The 26393-nt window shown below is 55.7% G+C and overlaps 1 protein-coding gene across 2 annotated transcripts; it reads right to left on the bottom strand.

The window, feature by feature from the left end:
- Positions 1–1376: 1376 nt before the first annotated feature.
- ESPNL (espin like) lies at positions 1377–26058 on the bottom strand (the record flags this gene model as incomplete). 2 transcript variants are annotated; one of them, XM_084779049.1, is made up of 9 exons in its annotated part: positions 1377–2966; positions 4520–4714; positions 5486–5592; positions 6801–6915; positions 12611–12742; positions 20520–20702; positions 22932–23118; positions 24490–24680; positions 25750–26058. In XM_084779049.1, the coding sequence occupies 9 exons, from the start codon at positions 26041–26043 to the stop codon at positions 1377–1379; spliced, it is 2994 nt and encodes a 997-aa protein (XP_084635175.1). The 2 variants fall into 2 exon arrangements, with proteins under 2 accessions (XP_084635175.1, XP_084635174.1); XM_084779048.1 differs by having other exon boundaries at positions 1377–2972; positions 25750–26043.
- Between the last annotated feature and the right edge of the window lie 335 nt (positions 26059–26393).

The following is a 26393-nucleotide window of genomic DNA, read 5'->3' as shown; positions in this document are numbered from 1 at the left end:
CTGGAGTGATAAGCGAATGTGCACCATCCAGAAGCAGGAACTTTATTTAACAAACACACATCCAGTTTCAGCTCCTTTGTGAGGCTCCGGAAGCAGAGGAAGGCAAGGGCAGAGTAGGGGGATTCACACAGTCACCCCAGAGCAGGTCCCAGGGTGCACCTGCCCTTTGTGGCTTTTCCAGCACCAATACCCATTAGCTATGCCAACTTTATCTCCTTGGAGGTGCCTTTCCACGGGACCCTTACCTAGTCTTGAGTCTGTGCAGGCTCTGCTCCAACCAACAGCGGGTCTACTATGTACGCAGTCCAAGAGGCCAAGGTTAGGGCTCCCTGCTCCCCCCAGTGGTTATGTGGGGACACTGCAGGAGACTCTTCCCCATTGTGCATGCCTTTGCCACAAGGGCTTGGCTTGCAGACCCCTTCCCATGGCCTCAAAAAGCCACTACCCTAAAGTTCTCCTGAGCCCCACATGCTGGCTGATGGCTTATCCTTCTGCCTGTCACCAGGAGCTGGAATCAAGCCCTATCTCACAGTCAGCCGTCTGGGGGCTCCCTCTCTAGCACCTGGCTGCTATGGTTCTCTGTGATACCTGAAATCCCCCAAGGATGTTCAGCGGCTCCTTTCTCTTCCCAAGTGGGAAGTGGAATTATGCGGGTGACATCCAAATGACCAAATGAACACCCCTAGTATGTCCCACCCTTGCTGTTCTCAGCTTAAGAAGCTCAGTTTCCCTTTAGCGGGTACCAACCTTTCTGCTCCGAGGACTCCCTCGCCTCTTGATGGGTATTCTTGGAGCAGGAGGACCCCCGCTCTTAGGGCCCTCCTGTGGGCCTGCCACTGTCTCTGCCTCCAACTGCGGGTCTGGGAAGGGTTGGTCAGCTGCAAGACAGAGGCCTAATGGAGAGCTGGGTATAGCTCCCTCTGGTTTTACAGAAAGGAAGTTGTCAGAGGGAAAGCAAACAGAAGGAGAGGCAGGCCCAGGGCTGAGGCCCCAAGGGAGGTGTGGAGAGGCTGCTGATGTAGCTGAGACCACTTGCATCATGGAAAGTGAAGGGTGAGACATCCACATGACTGATGGAAACAAGACTTAAGGGGTGGGGGTCCTGGTGCTGGGGTGCCAGCTCCTTGGCTGCAGGACCCACATACCCACCTGAGGGCCTGAGGGCTAAAACCCCACAAGTGAGGTTTTGACCCCAAGTCACTGCTCAGGAGAGATAGACACAGTGGCTTAAGAGACCTCTGATCTCTGTGAAGAGGGAGTCAGCCTTCACCGTGATAACTTTACCTGACTGCCCCCACCCCCACCCCAGAAAGTGCAAAGAATGAAAAAGTGGAACCCCAAACCTCCCCCAGAATCCCATGTCACCAGATGAACCGTCATTCCCCAAAGTTAAACATCTCGGCTTCTTTCTCCTTCCAAAAGGCGAAGCTGCGATCAATGTAGCCACAGATGTCCCCGCTGTTGAAGCTGCTCCGCTGGGAGTCTGACCCCAGCCTTGGGGCCGCAGGTTCGGGGCCAGGGAGGGCAGCGTGGGGCAAGGACCCAAGTGGTGTCAGGCCCAACTTGCGGCCGGGCTCCACGTCCCAGGGGGGACTCTGGCTGGAGCCGAAGAAGCGGGCTTTGATGTCCTCGAACCCGTCGGTCCAGGCACGGCGGCCTGCTGCCACCTCATCGGTCACAGCCTTATGAAAGGCACGCACAGCTTCCCAGCCATGTGCGCCTAGGTGCTCAAAGACCTCGAAGCATAGCAGGTGGCGCATCTTGCGTTCCTCTGCAGGCAGGTCGCACTCCAGGAGCTGGAAGTAGCCGAGCATAAAAAGATCCAGCGAGAGGCTGTTGTAGGGCACGGGTGCCCCGTCCACATGTGGCAAGAACTGCTCTGGGGACAGGGGTCCGCGCGCCCTGCGGCTCAGCCTCCTCAGCTGCCGGGCCGGCACGTGCTCCATGATGGCTTTCCAGGTGCCCAGCAGATGAGTGATGATGCCACGCTGCTGCCACAGATGGCTGAGTCGAGGACCATCGCTGGGCTGCAGCGGAGAAGGCGGCGGGGAACTACTGGCCGTTTTAGGGCCCTTGGGCCGCGCACGCTGAGCCTCCAGGGTCCTGCAGGCGGCCGTCCTGAGGGCGGGTGTGTAGGCTGACTTCTTCCAGTGGCCCAGAAACAGCATGACAATGCGCTCCTTGCGCAGGCTGGCCAGGTCTATCCCTAGCCCAGCGCCAGCTTCTGACGGGGCCTCCTCGCAACTGATGCCCGAGTCGCTGGCCTCTTCTGTGTCGCCTGGCCTGGGCTCCCCACCTATCGGGTCACCTCGGGGCTGTGGTGGTGCCGACCAGCAACCTCTCAGACACTGGCCAGGACGAGCTCCCAGTTCACAGGGTAGATCCCGGGAGGACTCGAAGTTCCCCCGCAGCGTCCGCACCGATACCCCACACTCTTGGATCTCACGCTGGGCCTCGCTCCGAGGGGGACCAGCCATGGTCTCCTTGCCCGGGTCCTGCGGGACTGGGGAGGGCGGTTTCTCTTCACCCTGAGCCAGCCCATTCATGCCCTTCAGCAGCAGGGACATGCTGCGCACCAGGCGGCCAATGTGGCTGCACCAGAAGGGCAGCGGCTGCCCCCTGGCCTCGGTCTTTCCGGACTCTGCTGAGGCCTCCAGCTCAGGAGCTGGGACGGGGGCTTCCTCATCTTCCAGGCCCTGAGCCCGGGGCAGAAAGTGACTGTTGACCGTAATGCTGACCAGGGGCTCAGGCAGGAGAGCCTGCAGCTGGGCTGCCAGCCGGCCCAGCTCGCTCTCGTACTCTTGGCATCGGCGCCGGAGCTGGAGGTCGCTAATCTGCTTCTCCAGGTAGACCAGATCATCCTCTGTCAGCAGCTCCCCGAAGGGGCCCAGGATGGCCTGGTGTGTCTGTGAATACCGCCAAGTCGCCTGTTCTGCGGCTGTGGGGCCCGAACTCCCACTCTGACTCTGGTCCTGAGCACAGGAAAGGCTGGGTCAGCATCCACCCCAGCTCATACTTGCTAGTGCTTGATGGTCTGGTTCCCCACAGCCTAGCCCTTCCCTGGCTTTATAAAGAGAAACTGGTGCCTGGCTAACCCAGTCCAGGGTGGGAGCCTGGGGAAAGATGGAGACTTGTGTGCTCCCGGCGGCCTCCTAAAAACCCTTGGTGTCAAGAGGCCCCAGCCCTTCCCTTAACCCTGAGCAGCCCTGCCTGCCTCCTCACCAGCCTCGGGACGAGCAGCAGTGTTCTAGCTAGTGTCTACTCTGCAAGGGGCCAACACAGAGGCCTCTGCCTTATGCAAGGCATCACTCTAAACCCCTTAGCGACCCTCTCCCATATCCCAGAGCCTCTTGTCTCTGAGAGAACCTTGACCCCAGCCTTGGACTCCAAGGGGGCTTCCTGGCAGACACCCCTCCCACCACTGCTCTGCTGTGCCCCCAACCCCTGAAGACAGGGCAGAAGGTAGACATATTTGTCGGAGTCAGAATGCGGCAGGCAGGAGCCCTTAGCCCCTGTGGTGCAACGAATGTGCCTACTTTGGCTTTAAAGCCTTCTTCCGGTTGCCCCTGCTGATATAGCCCTGTACGGACTGCTCAGCCCTAAACCAGGACGCAGTGCAATCCACACACCTTTAGGACAAGATTCTCGTTCTGCTTGTTCAGACAGTGTGCAGAAGCCCGTGAAATATCAGGCCAAGTCACAGCCCCCTCTCTGCTCAGTGACAGACACTTTCTAGACACCTGCTACCCCCTCTCGCCTCCCCCTCCCCCCCCCCACATCACAGTTCACTCCACTCCAGCAGAAGTCTGCACTGCTCAGCCCTGGCGCCTGCCCACTCCACCTCACCTCAGGACCTTTGCACTTGCCTCCCCTTATGCCTAGAATGCAGAATGCCCTAGACCCAAATTCCCACGGGTTCCTATTCACGTCCTTCTAGCTCTGGTTCAAGGTCACCTGCCCAGAGAGGAACTTCTCCTGAGCATCCCTATGGCTCCCCACCTTCACACTGCTGTGCCCTTCCCCCCATGGGTTGGCACGCACCCCGCCCTCACTGGACTGCACTTTCCTGCTGGTATCTCTACAGCAATCTAAGCTCTAGGACAGTAGGGTTGGCCCTAGTAGGTGGCAGAACGCATGGGGCCTGTTCCTCTGAAGCCATAAATGCCTTGCCTGGAGCCCCTGTGATCCGATTTTGAACCACAGTACGGCAGAAGAGGAAGCTAAGATCGCAGTAGCAGGGAGGACGACATCTATTTTCGGTTCCAGGTCAAGGCTGGAGCACCCCATTGGTACCTTTCCCTCCCCTTAGCACTTGGTGGCCATGTTCCTACCTCCTCATCCCACGCTACACTTCTACCCAACTCGACTCTATCCCCTACTTTACCCCACTCCACCCCCAACTCCCTACTGTAGAGCCCCACCCTCTTCCTGGAGCCTTGCCCTCCTCCTTAAGGCTCCGCCCCCTCCCCCTGGCCTGGAGCTCCTCCTCTGGCTCCACCCCTTTCCCTCCTTGTGACACCTGATCTTCGGGAGGATGGTCTGCACCCAGGCGCGCCTGCAGCTGCCGCACCATCACCTGCCGCTTCCACTCGGGGATGGGCCGGCCACGCTCGTCCTCTGTGGGCACCAGCATGTCAAGGTCTCCTGAAGGCAACCCATCCAGCTGCAGAGTGGCCAGGCCGTCATGGGAATGCCCGGCTTCCATCTCCGGCCCCTGTAGAGACAGGCAGGTGACGGTTCCTAAGGGGACCTGAGCCTGAGCAAGGCGGGATTCCCAACCCCTCCAGTCCCTCGCCTAATAAAGGTAAGGCCCTGAGCGCGAGGTGTGGCCTAACACGGCCTAGAGAAACCGCTAAACAGGGTAAAAACAACTGTGCTGACAAAGCCGGCCCACCACTTCTTCAGTGCAAGCCTGTATTGAACTGTATGCTCTGAGAGGACGAGAGCACCACTTGGCAATTCTCAGTCCCCTGGGACCCAGGGAAAACTGGGACTGGAAAAGGGGGGGGTGGGGGGGTTGAGTGGGGAGGGCTAGCTGAAAGGTCCAGAGGAGCAGGCTGCAGGACCTCCTTGAAGGTGTCCGGTTGCCTCTTGTGACAGCAGCTTCCGACCCTGAGTTCAGAGGTCAGGACTCTGGGATGAGAAATGGCTCTGTGTTTCCTGTGACAGGACCTGGCTGCTGCTGACCTGAGATTCTTTTGATTTTATTTTATTTATTTATTTTTGGTTTTTTGAGACAGGGTTTTTCTGTGTAGCCTTGGCTGTCTTGGACTCACTTTGTAGACCAGGCTAGCTCCAAACTCACAGTGATCCACCTGCCTCTGCCTCCCGAGTGTTGGAATTAAAGGCATGTGCCACCATGCCCAGCTAGCCTGAGAATCTTGTCTCTCCAGAGTTGGGGGTAGTCAGAGCTGTCTGGGCTGAGAGAACATGGGGTGCAGCAGCCTTGAGGTGGAGGTTTGGGGCGTGAGGGGCAGAGACTTACCTGAAGGGCAGCTGGGGTACTGGTAGTGAGTCTCACAGGGGCTGTACAGGCCATTGGCTCCGTTGGGACAGGCTGTCCAGGCCAGCCTGGGCTGAGAGTTACAGCAGCTGAAGGAGTCAGAGGGGTGTCAGGGGGCAGGGATATGGGAAAGCATGGATGCCCGGAACTCCTGGACCCAGGCTAGCCCTGCACTTCCGGGAACACTAGGCCTGGAGCCCAAGACTTCACAGCCCTGCCCCAAAGCCCTCCTGAGGTTAGAGGCAAAATGCTGCCGCTAGGATCCTCATAGAGGCCTCAAGAAGGCCTGCCCAACCTGGCTACCTGGAAAGTTCATATGTTACCCAATTCTGCCTACCATAGGCCCTCCCAGCTTCTGGGTTGCCTGGGCAGGGCTAGGAGCCCATAAGGCCTGGAGGTTCAGGGACCTTACTCAGCCCTGTCTCCCCCAAAGCCTGTCTCCTATCTCTTATGCACTATAAACAAATACCAGTGCCACACCCTGAACAAGAAACCTGTGTCACACCTTAGGCAGGCACATAGACCCATTCATAGACATATAGCTAGACAAACAGACACACACACACACACACATGCATGTAGAGTCACACAGACACATGCATTCTCACAGAGTGAGAGACACATACAGAGAAAAACACAATCATGCTCACATATACACATACACACAGGTAGACAAACACAGACACATGAATGTGCTCTCACACACAGAAACACAAACAGGTTGGCATACGCATGCTCACACAGATGCAGACATTTCTAGACACTCATGTGCAGACACACAAGTGCATATACATACACACAGAGGCATACATGCACACTCACATACAGACATACACTCATACATACATACATACATACATAAAGACATAGACAACACACACACACACACACACACACACACACACACACACACATACACACTTGCCCACACAGGCAGACACAAACTCCTGCAAGTGAGTGTGTAGCTCTAACCTAGCCATGGGCCAAGACACATGTGGCACCTGTTAATATTTTCATGCCATCCTGTGGCCTTTTGGTAAGAGTTGGTCATAATCCTCTAAGGGTTGTGACCCTCACTTGGCAGACCCTCTTCGTCTCCTGATGCTCAGGGATGCTCACTGGCCCACTGAGACCACCGGCTTTCCTCTCTGCTCAGGTTATCCAAGATAGAAATTGTCAACCTCAGAGACCGTGGCTCGGCTGCCTGAGCCCAGCACTTCTGAGAAGGTCCTCCCAGTTGGTTTCTGCTGCCCTCCATACCTTGCCCAGACCAGTTCTTCTGTGGCCAAGCACTCACGTGAGGGACTCCTGGGTCCCGAGTCCCCTTTTCTTTCGTCTTCCAGGGAGAGCTTCGCAGCCAACAGTGGAGGTGGTGGAAATGGCGGGGGCGGGGGTGTCATCAGGACTGGCACCTAGGGATGGACAAGCCTGGTCAGTGGAGACTCAGGTGAGTCTGGACTTGAGTCTGTCACAGCTCTGCCCGGCAAACATGTTGCAGGGGGGTAAAGAGATGGGGGGGGGCGGGGCGGAGACCTGGGGTGGAGGAGGTGTCTCCTGGGGTCATGTGCAGCTCAGAGAGGGTCTGAAGAGAAGTGTACAGGAGGGAGGCACAGGATCCTGGCCCTCTTGTATGTCCCTGCACAACCATGCTGGGTGGCTGGATTTCCTAACAGACTGTACCCTCCACCCATTTCAGGGCCCAGCTCCGGGTCCCCTAGGGCAGCCTTCTTCCAGGGCTAGATGCTGAGCTGGCTGCGCTCACCTCTCACCCCCACACAGATGGGAGCACATATGCATACAGGCACACATGGCTCCCTGAACTTGACTCCCTCCTTGACATGGGGGGGGGACATAACAAGGGGTAGCAGATTCAATGAGATCTGGCAGGGGGGGCTTGGGAGGGTGGGTGGGATGGGAAAGGGGGAGGGCTGTGGCAGGTCCATATAAGCCCATCAGCCCCTTTTCAAGTGAGGGCGTTAGTGCTTCAGCACAGGCCAAGGAGTTTGAGTGTGACCTCTAAGTTGTGCCCAGGGGCTGAGCTGCCATCTTAGGGAGCCTGGCTTTGGAGAGTCAAGCTGCCCAACCTTCCCCAAACTACTGGGTTGCCTTGCCCAGCCACCGAGAGGACAGTTGGGCAGTGAGGCAGGATGGGTGCTTGACATTTTTCTCAGCCCATAGTGAGGGCTGAGCAGCTGGGACCGTATGCCCCAGGCAGAAGTGCAAGCCAGGACTTGCGTTCGGTGCTCATGCTGTACCAAGACAGGACCATCAAAGACTGGAGAGGCGGCCCCTCTGTGTTTAGGCTGGGTGGCCAACCGTCCTTGGTCACCTCTACTCTCCTCAGCTACTGACCACTGGATAAGCCATTGGCCTGAATGTGCTGCCCAGCATAGTGTTGCTTAGTCTCAGCAGTGACGCTTGACCCAGGGAAGCTGCGGGTCCTTGTTCCTGCTGGTTCTGGCTAAGGAGAAGAGATGTGAGGCCCATGGGCTGGCATGACATCGGTGCCCTCCTGGCATGCAGATACCTAGCTCCTGGCTTCAGCTAACAGGGCACACATAGCATTTCCCCTGAGCGTCCACCTCACAGTCATGCCTAAGCCCCAACACCTCCCTCCAGGGGACAGAGGAAGCCAACAGTCCCCAAGATGGTGCTGGTGAGATACCCCGCCCCACTCCCCCTTGAACAGGGCAGGGGCTTTGGCTTGAACCAGCTGTCATTCAGAACATGTGGCCCACAGCCAAAATCTGTGTCAGGAACCTGGGACCCCTGCTGTGGCTTGGGCTACTGCCTTGCTGTGCCTGCTTTCCAATTTTACCCACATCTGTAGAGGTGGCCTTCTGCCTGCACCCCATAGGGTGGCAGCCTCTGCTGCCCAGGCAAACTCTTGGCCTCTTTGAGCCACTCCGTACTAAAGCCAGTGTGGATCTGTCCTTTCAGTCCCGTCCCACACCGCCCAACACCCTCAGCTCACCGGGTCAGAGGGAAAGGAAAGCAGCATGAACCCCCAAACCCCATATGCCCTCTTGTGCACCTCATCTGTCCTGGGAGGCTGCAGAGCCCAGGATCCAGCACACGGGTCTGCAGGGCTGGGACATCTGCCTGGTTCAGCCTGCGAGGCTCTCAGAAGCAAATGCCAGGCAGCCGAGCACAGCAAGCCGGGGTTGTCCCAGCCCCGCCTGTCAGGGGCTGTCGAAGCTGTGCCCCCAGAGTGGGAGGTATCGCATTAATATTTGAAGGTCCGGGTGTCAGGTGGCCAGCAGGCTGGGGCCAGGTGTGGGATCCCTTACCATGGCGCCTTAGGCTCCACAGTAGAGCGCTAGGGATACCTCTGAGAGGTGGAGGGCCTTGGATTATCCAGAGGAGCCCCAACTTGCAGCATCCTTCCCAGCACATTAGTGGGGAGCCAGGGGCTCAGAGCTGAACACATAGTTGGAGAAGGGGTTGCAGAAGCTCTGGGGGACAGCCCCTGGGCCTGACAGTCTCTCTACAGATGCTGAGCTTGACCCTTAAGGACCGTTGGAGGGGTGACCAGAAACAATGTGAATGCTGCTCGCTCTGACATGGAGCTGCCTCAGGCTGAAGCATAAGCTCATTGAGGACATGGCAGCCATCTTGAGCATTAGTATATCAAATGGGGTGGGACGGGGGTGGGGGTGGGGGGGAGCAAAGGAACCCTCCCTCCCCTGGGAGCCTCAGGTCCCTTCCCTGCCATTCAACCTACTGGCAAGAGAATGGGCAAAAAGTGCCCTTGCCTGCTTCATTCAGGAAAGATCAGGGGTTTAGCGGGGCGGCAGCAGCCTCCTCAGGCTGGGAGAACAAAAGAGGTGAGATGTTGGCCTGGGATGGGAAAATGGACTCCATCTTCAGAAAAGCTCCACAGCTTGAGGACCTCAGGTCCCTGGGCTGACTGGGCCCTGCTGCCCTCCTCACCACTGAACAAGAAAGAGAAGTCAGTGGGAGCCCCATGCCATGGCTACAGGTGGGTTGTTGAGAATGAGGCATGATGGGAAATATCTGACCATACCTACACAGGAAACCACTAGCACTGACCCTTCTGGCTGTGGGCAGGAGGAAGTCTGACTATGGTGCTCTCAGGGCAATGGGAGCCCCCCCTCCCCCAGTTTTGCCTCTCAGTCTTGGCCATGGACCCTGAGGCAATCCTTGATATAGGAGGGGGGCAGGCGCCAGATTCCATCGTTCAGCCCTAATGTCTGGGCATATCGTGCCTGGAACAGCTGTTCTGAGGGTGGCAGCCCCTCTGGCTCCATTGCCTGCCACCTCCTTCCTTGTTTTTGGTGAGATTTGAGCATTGCTGTGCCTTGGCATGCATTAATCATGGAGGGCAGCTGTGGCGAGCTGGGTTACAGGCCTGTAATGCCACCCGGGCTGAGAAAATCATGACCTCAGACGGAGCTGGACACCGTTCACCACAGCTGAGATTCCATTACTGTGTGCAGTCAACTCCACTCCGCCCAGAGACAAGACTCCATCCAGGGAAGGGCCCAGACTTTGCCAGCTCATGTTCCCTTGTGCCTATGAAGGGACCCTAGGGCCCTCTGCAGTGAGATGAAGGAGACTAAGCTGACGCCATCACGAGAGCAGGAGACGAGCATTGCTTCTGAGCGAGGTCTTCAGACTGCCTTGATGACAAGGAAGTCAAGGCTGGTGCCATGTGCCCAAGAGGATCCAGCACCACACTGGTGGGAGTGAGCATAAGGTAGGCAAAGCAAGGCAGCCCAAACCGTACGGGATGAGGGCTGCATTTCCTGGGCTTGGAGGCGTGCACAGACACCATCCAGGGATGCTATGAGTGGCTAACACTTCGGGAACAGCCCTCAGACTCACACTGACACCAGGGAATCAGGCTACCAACTGACTGAGAGATGGGTGGGCAGCAGGCTACCACCTCAATCACCCCTGGCCTCTGCCTCACTTTAGGGAGAAAAGGCCCAACCTCCCACTGTACAGAGAGATACCGAGGTCCCAGGAGAAGCAAGGCGTGCATTTCCCCAGGGCTCCAAGCAGGACCCACACTCAGCAGAGGGTGTGCTGTGGTCCCACAGGTCCCTGATGTAAAATGGTCACTGAAGGTGCACCCTTGGGGCACAGCTCTTGATGCTACTAGCCTAGCACCCAAGCTGCCTCTCCTGGGCCCACAGGTCCCCCAGGAGCAGATCAGGACAGTGGTGTCTAGGGAATAATAGATTTCACAATCTCCTCAGACCCACAGGAGAGAGCCGGTACAGACGACCTATGCATATTGCGTTTCCATCAATATTGCATCAGACTCGCTCCCCCTGCTGCCGGCCTGCAGCTGACAGCCTGTCTTCCCCATGAAAAGGGAGGCCTAGAGGCTAACACTAGTGGTGGTGGTGTCCAGGCACCACTGGCTGTCACCAGGCACCCCTGGCTGTCACCAGGCACCATCAAGATGACATCACAGTGACCACGATCTCACCCTAAATATGAAGTTCTGAACAATTCCTGGGATAGATACACAGGGTCAAGTGTCAGGCCTGCAGGGCCTGGGTGGATGCCCAGATATGAGCAGGAAGGAAAGTATTGGGGTACAGGAAGTGGATGTATCTTATTAGTCTACAGAAAAAGCATCCATGCAGACACGACAGTCCCCAGGCAAGATGGTGAGGCACTGCCTTGGGTCCTATATAACTTCAAAGACACACCTGGGACCAGATCAACCCCAGGAAGGCAAGATGGGGTGGCTGCCCTCAGCCAAGAGGCAGGGAGATGAGGGAAGGCACACACATGCAGAGAACCTCTCCCTGAGGCGAGGTAAGGCCCAGGAGGGGTTGGCTGTGCCAGGCTACGAAGATGAAAGGCCAAGAGCCTGCTTGGACAGAGGGCTCTTGCCTTGGAATTCACGTCATACCTGTGGTGGGGTCAAGTCAGGGACTTTTGGAAGCTGGATGGGACCTCGGAAATGGGCACAGGAGAGCAGCCACCCTTCTCACCTGCTGATCTCAGCTGCTACCCAAGGATAGCACAGATCTCAATAAGGACAGGAGCCTAGAATTTTCAGTGCCTAAGTCTCCCTGGGCCCAGAAGGTGCAGCCTTGCTCACCATTTATTTGCCTCAGTTCCAGTCAGAGCAGGGACCTGGCATTGATAACCATGGTCATTTCTAAGACAGTTGGATGCTAGGTTCTAAGACTTGCACCCCAGGAGGAGCCTCCCATGAGCCCTCGTGGCCCGCTTAAACTGCGCCAGGCTGGGTCAGGCTTGCTGCAGGTTTCAAGCAGTAACATTTGGCTATGACCATGTGAGTGCCCAGTTCAGGACAAAGGGCCAACGAGGGCTCTGCCTCAGTTGGTTCCTGACATTCTGAGGGGACATCCTTATAGGAAGAGAAGCATAGAATCCTCTCAGTGAGCCAGCCCTCTCAGTGAGTTCAGTGCCCTCACCTGAACATGGGTGGGATAGTTGATCTTCCCGAAAGGATGGCACCATTGAGAACTGATAAAATTCATCATGGTCTCTGCTTTGGGCTGGATCAGGAGAGAGGGCTTGCACTTGGAAGAGGTCTGTCCAAATCACCAAACTACATCCACAAGATGCATCCTCCAACCTCCTCCACTTCCCTCTCTGGCCATCTGCTCACACCAACCCACTTCTCTGTGCATTCCCTTATCTGTTCCATTAGCATATCCCTGCTGGGCTTTGTCCTGTGCTGGGACCAGGGACCAGTTAGGACAGTCCAGGATCCTGGCTCTGAGAGATGGGGAGACCGAGAGCCATACATGAAGTGAGCCTGCTGCCACTGGAGAATGACGTGTTGCCTGAGGGTCACCTCAGCCAGGGTGGGGTCTTGCTTCCACCCCTGAGCATGGTTAGCCTGAAGTAACGCCCCCAAGACACAGATACTGTTTCTATGGTCCACATGACAGGTTTGGCTTGTCCAGTCCTGGTTCAGCCCTGACCACAGCCTGGCCCCTGTCGCAGCATCTTCCTATCACTCTTCCTGCCCTTGCCAGTGTTAGAGGTGAGACAGGTGAGTTAAAAGAGCATTGTAGCCAGCTGCCACCCCCACCCTCCCAGTTCTCCAGGATAGACAAAGCCCCCCCCACTCCACACCCCAAGCTTTACCGGCCGAGACATTTCCCGCAGGTACTGGGCGCAATCCTGGTGTCCGTGATACTCTGCCAGATCCAACGCGGTATACCCATCTTCATCCCGCAGGAATGGATCTACGTGGTGGGAAAGCAGAGTCTGGCAGCACTGCGGAGAGAGGAATGTCCCATGACACACATGGCTGGCTCACTGGGTGTCAATGGGGACAGTCAGGCCACTTCCCTGGCTGAAGGCAACCTGTTCGTGACTCGGGCCTTTTCCTCACTGAGGTGAATGAGGCATCTGTTTCAGTTCAGCGAGCTAGCTCCTCCAGAGCTGAAGCAAGGCCTAGCTGAGGCATTGACATAAGCCATCTAAGCTAGATACACTGTGGGAGACTCCTAGGGGCAAGAGAGGCTGGGGTGCCCTGGAGGGGGAGGTCACAGGGTCTGCAGCACAGAGGATATGTAGAAGGGGACAGGTCACCAAGCCTGATGGACAAAGAAAGTACAGCCTGCAGCGGATTGCAACAGTGGTGGGGTGTGTAGGTGCGGGGAGGAGGAGGACTTTGCCAGTATGAAGGATCCCCAGGGTTCTGGGGCTTCTAAGCAGAGGTGGCTGGTGAGAGATGACCAAGGTGCAAGCCTGGACATCCAAGGAGGCTGTAGCAGGAGAAAACAGTTGAGCAAATGGTCCACTACCAAGAAGCAAGTGGGCCAGCCCAAGGATGACACAGATAACATGCCTTCCTAAAGCTTCAGAGACACACACACACACACACACACACACACACACACACACACACAGAGAGAGAGAGAGAGAGAGAGAGAGAGAGAGAGAGAGAGAGAGAGAGAGAAGTGAAGGCTGACTAGGTTAAGCCCAGGAAGGAGGCTGGAGGAAGGGCTAGCCTAACGCTCAGCTTCGCCCCATCCTATAAAGATGCTGACAAGCAGGGCCTTCCCCTAGTAGCCTGAAGCACTAGGGATCACGGAGACCAGGAGCTGCATACAGGCCACTCATTGGCCGCCTCCCATGTAGGTTAAAGGGCACCTATGAGCCAGCTGACTGCCTCAAGCCTCATGGTGGCCCAGGACCTCTAGCCTAGGATGAAGAATAAAATGGGCCCAGGCTTGTAGCTCTCACACTCGGCCTGGCAAAGGCAATAAGAAACCACTCCGAATACACCCATAGACCGCTCTCTAATTATACTGCCCAGCACACAAGCACACAGTTAAGAGAAGTGAAGGATGCAGGGAAAATTGAGAACTGATCAAACCAAACAAATAGAATCAGGAAAAAAAAAAAAACCCACCACGATCATAACTTTTACAGAAATAAAACCCAAGTGTGAATATTCAAACCTAGTATCCCAGACAATAAAAGTGATGTAGGGCTTGAGATGTAGCTCAGTTGGCAGAGCGCCTGCCTGGTATGCATAAAACCCTGGGTTCGACCCCTAGCACCATAAACAGGTGTGGTGTGTGTATACCTGCAATACCCACACGTGGAGGTGGAGGAAGGAAGGTCAGGAGTTCAAGGTCACCCTCAGCTACATAGTGAGTTCAAGGCCAGCCTGGCATACCTGAGACCTTGTCTTAAAATGTAAAAACAAAACAAAACACAACAACAACAACAAAACTGATAGAGTAGATTGAAAACTAAGAACTGAAAGCTGAACTAGTAAAGGGAACACGGGTCAGAATTGACCCATGGGGAAGATTAGACTGACCGAGGTCAGCAAGGCCCGGGGAGACAAACGCCACATGCTCTCTCTCCTACCTGGATCCAGCTTCAAATCTTGTGCGTGCTTAACCTGAAGCACAAGTAGATGCCAGACAGCTAGAAGGGACCTGGAGGGCCCACATGAAGGGAAGGAAGGTGGGTTAGACAAAATCAAGTACAGTGTTGAACACTGGGCGTTGAAAGACTTCCGCAGGGAGGGGCATGGGAGAGAGGAGGAAGTGACTGGGAAGGCTAACCCTGAGGGACGGTGTGTGGAAAGCCACGTGAAGCCACCTCGCAACCCAGTTGAAGAAGTAACTGCAGGGATAACAGAATACACGTGATATGCAAGAAGGGCAAGGGATTCTGGGAGCTTAAAGTAGTGAGTGGGGGGCGGGGCGGTAGGAGGATGAGAAGAAGTGGGAGCAGCAGGTGGGTTAACCAAAAGCTAAGGATGCATGGAGGTAGCTCATGGAAGCCCACTGGTTAATAAGCTAATTTCAAAACGTAACTTTAAAAATGTAACAGAGATACTGCAGAGAGGCCCATAAAGGAAACAGGAAACCGTAGACGTGTGCTGTCATTAGGACAGACATCCTTCAGGGGCCTGACTGTGGCACCATTGAGATACCGGGAGACCTTGAGGAGACGGGACCTAGTAGAATGATGCTAGACCAGCAGGGGATGCTGGGACCCTGGTCCCTATTCATACCCTTTCTCAGAGGTGGGGCACACAAAGCTGAGACCCAGCCCATGCGCTCCCATCACGATGTTCTGTGTGGCCACCAGCCCACAGCCGAAAGAGTGATGGTGGACTAAACACTCGAAACTGTGAGCCAAGACAAACTTCTCCTCCTTATAAATCGTGTGGTCTCCGTGACTGAATGCTGACTAACACAGAATAGTGAAGCCCACCCAGCGCACGTATAGTGTGAATGCCAGAAGGAGAGGAGAGACAGGATGGGGCAGCGGTCCAAGAGATAACGGCTGAGGCTCTTATGAAGAGATGGCTAGTGCCAGAGCACAAATCCAGGAGGTTCCAGCAAACCCCAGGTGGTATAAACAGAGGCCCACCTGCCTCCTGTCCCCTCATGGTAGAGAGGCCGCGGAAAGAACAAATGAAGGCGAGAGGACTTCAGAAGACAGGCTCTTAGCCTGCTATTGGACAAGAGCAGGAGGCGGTGGATGATCACGGTAAAGCACACAAAAAAGAAAGATTGGAAATTGCCAAGTTTCCCCCCCCCCCCCCCAGACAGGGTCTCCTACAGCACTAGCTGACTTCAACTTTATTATGTGGCTGAGTCTGAACCCCTGAACTTCCTGCCTCCAGCTCCCAAGTGCTGGAATTGCAGGTGTGCATCTCACCCCCACCCCCACCCCCCATCCCCCCACCCACCCACCCCCGCCCCGCCCCGCACCACAGCTGCCTCCCGGCTACCAGTCTATTTCTGGCAAAGGCTCCCCTCACCATTGAAGAGGACATATTTGGAGGCAAACACACAAGAAGAACAGACGGTTCTGAGCCGCAAAGCCGCACTGAGGGAGACCCTGCCCGCTCCCGCCCCTGCACTGAGGGAGACCCTGCCACCACCACCACCACCACCCCCCGCACTGAGGGAGACCCCGCCACCCCCCCACCCCCTACCCCCCACCCCCCCCAGACTGCAGGACGGCGGTTCCACATGGGAGCTTGATCAGCAAGGGCCGGAAAGAACATGTAGACTTGCAGGTTTGTTTTACTTAGAAAGACTGAAGGGTTTTTAAAGCTGTAGAAACAGAACTGTTGAAGATGGCCCTCCCCCAACCCCCCCCCCCCCATGACCTTCTTTCTCTCACCCTCCCAGCTTCTTACACTGGTCCCCACGCTCTGTCTGAAAAGCGGATACCACTGTGTCCCCAGCTGGAGGCCCACGGCTGAGCTGGGAGCAGGGATCGCACAAGTCCTTGTGATGAGCCCCACGTGTACCAGGCTCCAGCTCTATCTCCAAGCCACTGTGGGAACAGTGGCTGCTTCTGGTTTGCAGAAAGAGAATGAGGAAGCTAAGACTTTTCCCAAGGTCATGATGAGGCCCAAGGAGCCTCCATCCACCTGCTCCACAGCTGTCCTGTGGACAAGGGGGAAGCTCTGGGTCACTGAGGATGTGTCCTGAATCCTCAGCCCCAGGACACCCTGAGCCTCTTGTCCCCCCAGCTCCTCTTAATGCTTCGCTCACTATTCTAACACAACACCGTGTGCAATAGCATCGACCTGTACACATCGTTTCTAAATAATTAAAACCCTGCACTGGAAACCAGCAGGGCCAGATGGCTGAATCAGACACAGCCGAGAAAGGCTGGGAGAGGGATAAAGGCCGAAGTGTCCCTCTGCGCTTTGTCCAGGCCTCTGACCTCCAGCTCTGAGGTCCTGCACAGGACGCCAACACATAGGAAGGGAGTAGGCGGGGATGCCTAGTGGCCAGCAACCTGCATCTCTGCCCAGCTGTGAAGGCTCTCAGCCTTCCTTATCTGTGCACACAGGGTCACTTGGAAACGCGGACTCCTCATTAATTAATAAGCTAAATAGCAATCTTCGCCACAGGCTTACTCCATAGTGTGTCAAGATTACGCTGTGGGGTTTTTTGTTGTCGTTTGGGTTTTTGTTTTGTTTTTCCTTTTGGGGACAGGATATTACAATGAGGATGGCCTCAAACTTGTGACTCTCTTGTTCCTGTCCCCCAGGTGCATGCCCATAGATAGGTCTATATCACCATGGGCAGGTTACTGGTGACAGCTTGATTTATTTACCTGTATGCAGACTCATCACAGCTAACAGCAGGAACGTCAGGCTGTTGTGGCTGGCGAGCTAGCTCAGCTGGCACGGGCCTTGTCTAGCATCCATGAACCCCGAGGCTCAGTCACCGATACTACACAAACCAGGTGTGGTCGTGCATGCCCAGCTCTCAAGAGACAGAAGCAGGAGGGTTAAATTCAAAGTTGGGCTGGAGAGATGACTGCTCTTCCAGAGGTCCTGAGTTCAATTCCCAGCAACCACATGGTGGCTCACAGCCATCTATAATGTGATCTAATGTGTACTGTATACATAATAAATAAATAAATACATCTTTGAAAAAAAAAAGTTCAAAGTCATTCTCGGCTACACGGTGAGTTTTAGGCTTCATGAGACTCTATTTTAAAAATAAAATCAGCACAGCTTCTTGGCCTTTTGGACAAAAACAAGTATAGTGCCAAAACCAAAGGCAAAGTTTAAAAAAAAAAATTTTTTTTTTTTAAAAGAGAGAGCCCGATGAGGCTCCAACATCAGGTCCAGTGATTGCTAGCACTGGCATCATTTTTAAAGCTGGGATGAAGTTGGGTGTGGCGGCACATGCCTTTAATCCCAGTACTTGGGAGGCAGAGGCAGGTGGATTGCTGTGAGTTCGAGGCCAGCCTGGTCTACAAAGCAAGTCTAGGACAGTGAAGGCTATACAGAGAAACCCTGTCTTGAATCACCACCCCCTGCTCCTGAAAAAAAAAAAGCTGGGTTGAAACAAAATGCTTGTCCTCTGCAGACTGTGGAGCCATTCCTAGAAAGGGAACCTTAGTGACGACCTGGTCACAAGCAGGTCAGATGTGCACATGCGTACTTGAGTTCTAGTAAGGCACATTGAGCACCTCGGCTCAGATGCTCACAGGCAGGGTTTTCACACCTGCGTGGCGGGCCCTGAGCCATGAAGAGGTTCACCAGTACAGGTGTGTTCTTCCCTGAGCAGGGCTGTTGTAGCAGCGCTAACATTCCTGTCCCCAGCGTGCACCCTAGTCACTGTAACCACCTAAGCCAGATCCAAGTCTCTGGGACCCCACAGAGGAGTCACCTCCACAGAACCTACTGCCACTGATAAGCACATCTAGGTCTGAGTCTGTTGAGAGAATGCTGTGAACAAGGGAGGGTGTGGACATGCACTGCAGGCTCGAGACCCGGCAGATGGCCAGACCGCCACAAGACAGGGCATTAGTGGCACGCCTGGCCTTTCTTTCTGGACTTAGTTTGGGTAGACAGCTAACAGTCAGTTATAGCCAGCCACACACCTAGCTGAGGCAGCCTCCCTCACGCCTGTCCTTTCTGCCTCCGGAGCCTGTCCTACCAAAGTGCCCTCTTCAAACAGTGTGAAAATCACCTGTTCTCACGCCATACAAGCCGCCTTCGGTGGCCTTCCTATGCCACGTTATGACCTTCCAGCCGTGAGTTCTCTCCTCCAAGAGCCTCGCTTCAGCCTACCATCTCTCCAGCCCCACCCTGCCACACTGACCTCACCCAGCTTGCTCTCTCCTTCCCATGTGTGTGCCTCTCGGCTTCAGGAGTCAGTCCAGTCTTCTTTGTCTTTTTACATACTGGTTTACTGATACTGTTTGTACATGGTCCTTTCATCTGACACATGTGAGCACCCCGGGGGAGTCTGTTATAGTCCTCCCCAGGCCCCGCTCAGGACCAGTTAAAGCCAGAGTTGGGGGCGGAGTGAGCTGCTGACACACTTCAAAGTTGTCTTGCAGTTAAGCTACGTTGGAGAGCTTGGAGTGGAGACTCAGGCAGTCTTAGAAAGCCTGGCCGTGACCTCTTGCACCTGTCGCACCTGTCATGGGACAGAGAAGATTTAAACACGGAAACAGGTAGCCCTCATTTGAACAGCTGTGAAGACAGGGTCCAGCTTGGCAGCAATTAGGGGAAAGGCTGGAGCCTGGAGCAGATGCATTGATTTACTTATATGCAGATGAGTGCCTTGCTGCCATGTATGGATGGGCAAAGTGTGTCTGGTGTCAGCCCAGACCTTGGTCTGCTCTCGTAAGCCAGGGGGGAGGAAGGCAGGAGCCTAGCCATGAGTTGCTGAGGACATGCACTGTTTGTTTGTTTGTTTTTTCTGAGATAGGGTTTCTCTGTGTAGCCTTGACTATCCTGGACTCGCTTTGTAGACCAGGCTGGCCTTGAACTCACAGCGATCCACCTGCCTCTGCCTCCCGAGTGCTGGGATTAAAGACGTGTGTCACCATGCCCTGCGGGACATGCACTCTTGTGAGCCCTGCACTCTCGAAGACGCAAGGGCAGGGCGCACTCCTCTGAGGACTCCTCCCTGTGGAACTGGCTAGTCTTAACTGTTCCGTGGGCTTCCCCACAGTCTTCCATGGGAAAATATCTGGCGGCTTAGGGAAAGCCCTGCATCACCTTTCTGTAAGCACCTTTCTGTGCTTGGGGCCTAGTGGCTGGCGGGCAGAGCTCAGAGTATCTGTCACCAGCTGCCCGTAGAGCAGCTGTCCTGGGGACCAGCAGAGTCCCACAGGGTGGGGTGGGAGTCACTCCTATTGCCATCTGTCATTCCACCCAAGACCTCTTGTCCTCACAAGACAGGACAGAGAGGGTTCCTAAGGACTCTCGCAGGCTCCTCTGCTCTCCAGGCTTACCTTGCCCAAGTAGGGGACAGAGCTGGAGTGAGTTGAGCAGGGAGGCTGAGGTAGGCAAGAGGGAGTCTCTGCCCGGAAGGTAGGGAGCTAGAGAAAAGCCGCTGGGTAGCTGCTGTAGGCTGGGTTAGGGTTGCTTTCAGCGATTCCGTGGCTACACTGGGTGGGGTTCTTTTGCTTGGCATTGCTGACGTGGCTCCCTGAATATTCGGGTTCCTGCTAGGAACAGCTGATCCATGTTGAGTCACTCGGGCTGTCTCCAGTGGTGACCCCCCCAGAGACGAGGCTTCCTGGCGAGTGGTGGGGGCAACCTCAGAACTCATCAGGCATCCAGGAAGTACGTGGAAGTGGTGGGGAGCAATGGAGCACAAGTTTCTCAGGGCAAGAAGAGTAGTGGAGAAAGAGCTGCCATGGAACCAGACCCAAAAAGGCCTCCAGCTGCCTTAGCCCTCAAGGCTTGGAACCTCCTGACCTACGACACTTTAACCCTTGAATGTGCTGGGGTCTGGAGGTTCATTCCTGGAAACTGGGCCACCTGGGCCAACAGGTCGAGGTTGCTCACTCACCCTATAGCCTTCAGCCACACATCACTAAGCCAAGCTTGGAGCAGAAAACAGGTTTTTCCGAGCCAACCAGTGACCTAGGGTATATGCTCTGCCTGCTGTACTCCCTTTTGCTTTCTATAGAAGGGTACTACCTGGCACCTGTTTCAAGGGACTTTTTTGGGAGGACTCAATGGCACACTGACAAAGTGCCAGCTCAGAGTCCTAGCCCCTCCCCCTCGTTTGCAATTTACCTCCATGTGTCCATTTTCAGCTGCATCGTGCAGAGGAGTCCCTCCCCAGGAGTCTCTCATGATGGGGGCGCCCATGAGCAGGAGCCGGTCAAGAATAGGTGTGTGGCCACCCCGAGCTGCAAAGTGCAGGGCAGTGGCTCCTTCGTTATCCTGTGCTGTCAGGCCGATGTCTGTAAATGTGACCTGGTGAGAGAACCCAGGAAGACAGGCTGTCAGCAGAGGAGAACAGATCTGAGGGCAGACACTCTCAGGGATGAGGGGTCCCCCCCCCCCCGGGCACTCAGAGCAGAAATGGGGCTCCCTAGCTGTGATCCTGAGTGGGCAGTGGAGATAGTCCCAGGAAGCTTGGGACAGAGCTGGCTCATCCCACATGCCCTGTGACCCATGTGGCATCCCAGGGCAGGGAAGGTTATGTAAAGCACAGGATTTGAACATTGCAAGTCCACAAGCCAAATGCCACAGCAAGAGAGAACGGAGAGGATGCTGGCACAGGCGGCCCTCTGGGAGGATGCTGCTAGAGCCCTGGGTGCTATGGGACCTTCCTCAAAGCTCTGGCCCTGAGCGGCTCACAAAGCCTGGGCCCTGTCCTGTTTCAGAGTGCCTTGAGGCCTGCCTTTGTCTCTGGCCTCATCTGCCTTGTGAGGGCACCATGGTGTGGGCTCCATAACACCCAGCTACAGGGCCTCTCAGGCTGCCCAGTCAAAAGCCATGCTCGCTCTCCAACAGGCTTGCCTGCTGAAACGTGGACGTCTGGGATTGCCTTTGACTCTGTTCTGAGGGGTCTGCTGGAAGATTCTGTCTCCTCGGGGCAGGGCTAAGGACTGTGGCTTCCAACTCTTTCTGTTGCTAGGAGTAGCGCCAATGTTTTCCATAAAGGAGAGGTCCTCCTGCTGTGGAAAGGAGTCACTACCACTGAGCTAATCGGAAGAGCACAGTGACTGTGGCCCCAGGGGACAGGGCAGGGGGAGATTTGGAGATTTCCCAAACAAGAATGGTCTTTCTGGCCCTGTGGTCCTGTGGCCACTTCTTTCTCAGAACAGAGTGTGCCCCACCTTAGCACAATCCCAGGGTCTCCATAGATAAGTCACCTGTGCCCTGACACATGCCACCGCTGTGGCCACTTCTCCAGTCACATCCCACTGGCCCATCATATCCAGGTGGCATGAGAGCTCAAGGTTCAGACCTGAGGCACAGCACAGGCGACGGTCACGGTCTAGCGTGAGTGAGTTAGATCCACAAGCAAGGTCATGGGCAGAGCCTTGAGGACAAAAACTGTTGGGGAACAGGGCAGCCTGGAGCCAAGGCTTTCTCCTGGGGGAACTGGGGCAGCACATGCAGTTGACGCCAGTGGCTGGGCAGGTGTTGCAAGGAAAGTTGAAAGCAGGTGACATAGTCTCTGGGACGCCCTGGGAGGTTAGGTGTAAGGGGAACTTTGTTCCTTGTGTGTCTCCTTACACTAACTGCCATACAGAGGGAGTCTAGCAGGAGGACAGATCCCAACCTCCTGAGGGTGGGTAGAAACAACTGCTATGGTGCCAGCCATATGGGACCCCCAGTGATCTCAGCAAGGTGCAGCATGTACAAAGATCCTGATAGGAGGCTGAAGGGAGAGCCGAAGGGGAGCAGGAAGGGGACGCCCCATCCTTCCCTCCCTCCCTCCCTCCCTCCCTCCCTCAGAATGACATTCTATCCTGCAGGCAGATTTCAGTTTAACGTCTTCCATGCCTCCTAGGGGTCCCCAGGATAGAGGCCTTGTCTGCCTAGGGCTCTCTCTGTCTTGTCACACTATCCCAGGCCCAGGGGGACAGGCTTCCCTGCCTTTGAATGTGATATGTCCCCTCCTGGGAAACCGCCTTGAGTCCTGACCCCCACCACAGTTCACAGAAAGCTACTTCCTGCCCACCCATAGCTCTTCTTCCTCCTCCGCCGCCTCCTCCTCCTCCCTGGGGACCTCCCCATCTCACGGCCACTATGGAATCTCTAGTGGACCTTTGAAGTACCCACAGCTGGTTTCCTGTTGTGAGGGTAAGAAGTTTCTCACACCCCACCTTGGCCCAACTCTTAACTACTCTGGGGTTTGAGTTTCCTTTGTGGGAAAGGTAAGGTGCTGGTCCAGGGCTCAGGGGTAGCAGGGCTTAAATGCAGCTGAGTAGCTTAAGCCAGGTGTTGGCACCTGGAAACCATCAACACTGAGTGACCTCCAGAGAAGCACCCAACTCCTGAGAAGAGGCCCTGAGAACCCTCTGGGCTGCCATGTCTCGTACAGTCCTGTGGGCACTGCAGAGGTTTGAAGTCCACCTGACACTCCAGGTGCCATGTGTGTCCCCAGTGCCCGAGAGCCCCCTTCTAGGGCCAGCTGGCTCTAGGGTCTGGCCTTTCCAGATGCCTGATTGCCCACAGTGCCCCCCTTACCAGCCAGACAACCAGGGAGTAGTGGCCACGGGCAGCGGCAGCATGCAGCGAGCTCATGCCATCCAGGGCTCGTAGGCGCACGTCGGCCCCACAGTCTTTGACCAGGAACTGTGCCAGATGCAGGTGGCCCTCTTGGCAGGCCAGGTAGAGTGGAGAGGCACCGCTGCGTGTCCGTTGGTTCACACCACTGCAATGGAGAGAGGCTCATGAGGCCTGCACTCAGAACTGCCCCAGGGAGGATGAGCGGGGCAGCACCTGGGTTTCTTTTTTTTGTTGTTTTTTGTTTTGTTTTGTTTTGTTTTTGTTTTTTTCTCTGCAGGCTGCTCTTGGGCCTGGGTGAGTTCTTGCTTCCCAGTGACCAGAGGGCCAGTGCCCTACCCCCAAACTGACATCATCCTTGGGTGACACAGACTTGCCCTTGACCCCTGACCATATAGTCTGAATTTCTCTAATTCCCTAGTTCTCAGCTTCTGCCTCAATGGCCTCTGTGCACCATACCCCTGAAACCAGTGTCTTTTCTTTCCTTCTTCCCTTGCCTGGGTCACACTTACTCATGTCAGTCATTTAAATGGGTGACGGTTACAATCTTGACTGATTCTGCATTCTTAGTCACCCCTGTAGAGACACAGAATTGACCCCTAACTCCTAAGGGCCCTTTCTGCCTCTGCGCCACTATGGCTGGGAGTGGCAGCTGCCGCCACAGAACATCCTTGGGCAGACACGACTCTGTATCCACTGGGCAGGGTCTTTGCTTTGCCCAGCGCTGTGCTCACTGGGGCTGGGAGAAGGTGGCCTCCTTTAGCAGTAAGGCTGAGCTCTTACCTGTTCCTGGCTCAAGCGTATATGACTTTGTTCTACATCCTCAGCTCTGGGGCCCTTGAGGAGGGTGCCACTCAGGAGGCAGGGGAGTAATGATGTGTTTTCAAACTACTCTGCAATCCACTGAGTGACTTTGGATCTGTGCCAGAGGGACACCTCTACTCTGCCACCGGGAGGCTATTACAAGCTTCAGCTGGCAGAAGGGGAAACTGAGGCTGAGAGCTGAATGATTTACTCAAGGGGCAAGGGTTTGGGTCTCTTTTCTTACAAAGGCCCCTTGCCCATCTTTGTTCTAGAAAGGCGAGCTTTGCATAAGGCTGAGACCAGAACACAACAAAGGAGGGAAGAGAAAACTGAAGGCTGCCTGCTTCAGTGGGGCTGGTCCTAACTTCCCTCATCCACAAATCCTAGAGGGTGGGGCACAAGGTCTTGGATTTGATAAGGCTGGTCCCATCAAGGGGCTCCCAGTGTGGAGGATGAGCCCAGCTAGCATGACTGAAGGCAGTTGTTTTTCCCAAGCACCATTTGGGTGCAGTTCTTGCAGCCCCCCATGAACCTGTGCAATGCTGTACTTATGCCCCAAGCAAATAGAATTTGTACCCATGCCGACTGCCCCTGTGTACTCTCTGCTTCTAGAATCACAGGGCCTGCCTCACAGGCCACCAGCACATCTTTTGTCTCCCCTCTGTGTAGCCTCCCTCAGTGGCCAGTCACTATAGACAAGGTTCCGGGCTCTCACCTGCTGTGGGCGGCTGTCAGGAGTTTGAGACAGGTCAGGTCACCACTGACAGCAGCATGGTGCAGCGGCAAGGCCCCCTCCAGCGTCTCCAGTGTGGCTGCATGACCCTCACGTAGCAACCATTCCACCAGCGCTGGGTGTCCAAACCGGGCTGCCAGGTGCAGTGGGGAGACACCTGAGGCATCTTGGTCCTACCAGGGCACAAGCAGGACACTGAGCCTATGCAGGTGCCAATGCAGGCTCCAAGTGCAGCCTGGCTGGGCAACACCTGCATGGCCAGAAACAGCTGCCTGTTAGTCTCTTGGAGGACCCTCTAATGTCAGCAACTGGCTCCCTCCCTGTTTCTTCCATCCCCCACTGAGTCTGAAGGAACACCCTGACTGAGGAGGAAGCCGGGCTAGGTTTCTGGGATCCTACCCCAGCTGCCCGCCTTCCTGATCAATTGAGTCACTACACATGCTCAGAAAGGCTTTTGTTAGCATGATTCCCACCACAGGTGTTCCAAGACAGCAGCTTCTAGACCTCTGCCTCTCATCCCTACCCAGGCTGGGCTCCAAGGCATTTTTCCAGAAAGTACCAAGCATCTGGCAGACCTGGGCATTCCCTGAGGGTGCCATGATCCAGTGTGAATTCTGGAAATGGGCCAATGACTGCCCTCTGCTCTCAGGGTCATTGGAAGAGCCAGTTCAAGGCATGTGGCAGCTAGAGCACACCGCTGGGTGCTGGGTGCGGGGTACGGTAAGGTGGCTCTCAGTCCCTTGCCTGCACCAAGCAGGTATAGGCCTGCAAGCAAGGAGGAGGCTGGCGGGGTCTTATAGAAATGTTCTAGCAGGATGGTCACCAGACTTGAGAACATTCTCGCTAGCACAACCGTCACGGCCCTGTGTCCCCAGGACTCCAAGACCCCGAGTGCCCAAATCCACTTCTTGACCCTTTGGGGAGCAGGTTTTGTTGATCAGGTCTGATCACAGATGTGATCCCTAAAGTGCTAAGGCCATCCATCACTGGCAGCCCTGGTACTCCTTGCTGGGGGAGGGGTAGAAAAATCCAGAGGCTTTTCTGTGCCAGCACTGGATACATATGAGGGTGACTAGTGTGTGGCCTTGGTGTTCAAGGGCTTTGTGCTGGGTTTTTTTTTTGGGGGGGAGTTGAGGAGTGGTTGGGAGGAGAAGCAAAGGCACACATCTTTGACTGAGACAGAGCTCTGGGACTTTCCAAGGATTCAGACTGCAGCCATAGAGCTACCTTAGTGTAGCTTACCTGCAGCCCGCAGCCCCCGTCACGGACCAGCCAGCACAGCTCTGCCAGGTTGCCAGTGGCCGCTGCATCGTGCACTGGCGTGGCCCCGTTGTGCGCCTGCTGGTTGCCGGGCAGCTTGGCCGTCTGTACCAGGAACTTGACACAGTCCAGATGACCAGCCCGGGTGGCATGATGCACCAGGCCAGCCCCCAAGTCATCAGTGATGCCCGCCTTCAGGGCACCCGCCTCAAACAGCCGCTCCAAGGTGGCCACATCTCCGTCCTTGGAGGCCACCAGTGCCTGCTGCTCCTCCATCCTTAAGTCCAATGCTCAGTGGCGGCTTTGTATACAGGCCCAGCAGGGCTTCCTGTTTCAGGCGTGGACGCTGCGGAGGGCTCTGGTTACCTGATAAGCGGCTCCCGGGGCAGATGGGAGGCAGCAACAGAGGGGCAGGCCCTGGGGACTGGCCCTCAAAGCCTGGCCCAATCAACTTGGGCTGGGTGCCTGGAGCTTCTAAGCCTCCAGAGTGCTGGCCCTGGAGGAAGGGGTATGCAAGTCAGGCCAGCAGATGCCACTCAGCAGCTGGCACCCTACCATCTGCAAAGTGACGTAAGAGGACGCCTCGGCAGGGCTCCTGGCCTGGGATGGGTCTCCAGTACCATGTT

Source organism: Acomys minous, assembly GCF_964271855.1.
Source record: "Acomys minous genome assembly, chromosome: 4".
In the NCBI taxonomy this organism is placed as follows: Eukaryota; Metazoa; Chordata; class Mammalia; order Rodentia; family Muridae; genus Acomys; species Acomys minous.
This window is presented reverse-complemented; position numbering and strand designations above follow the sequence as displayed.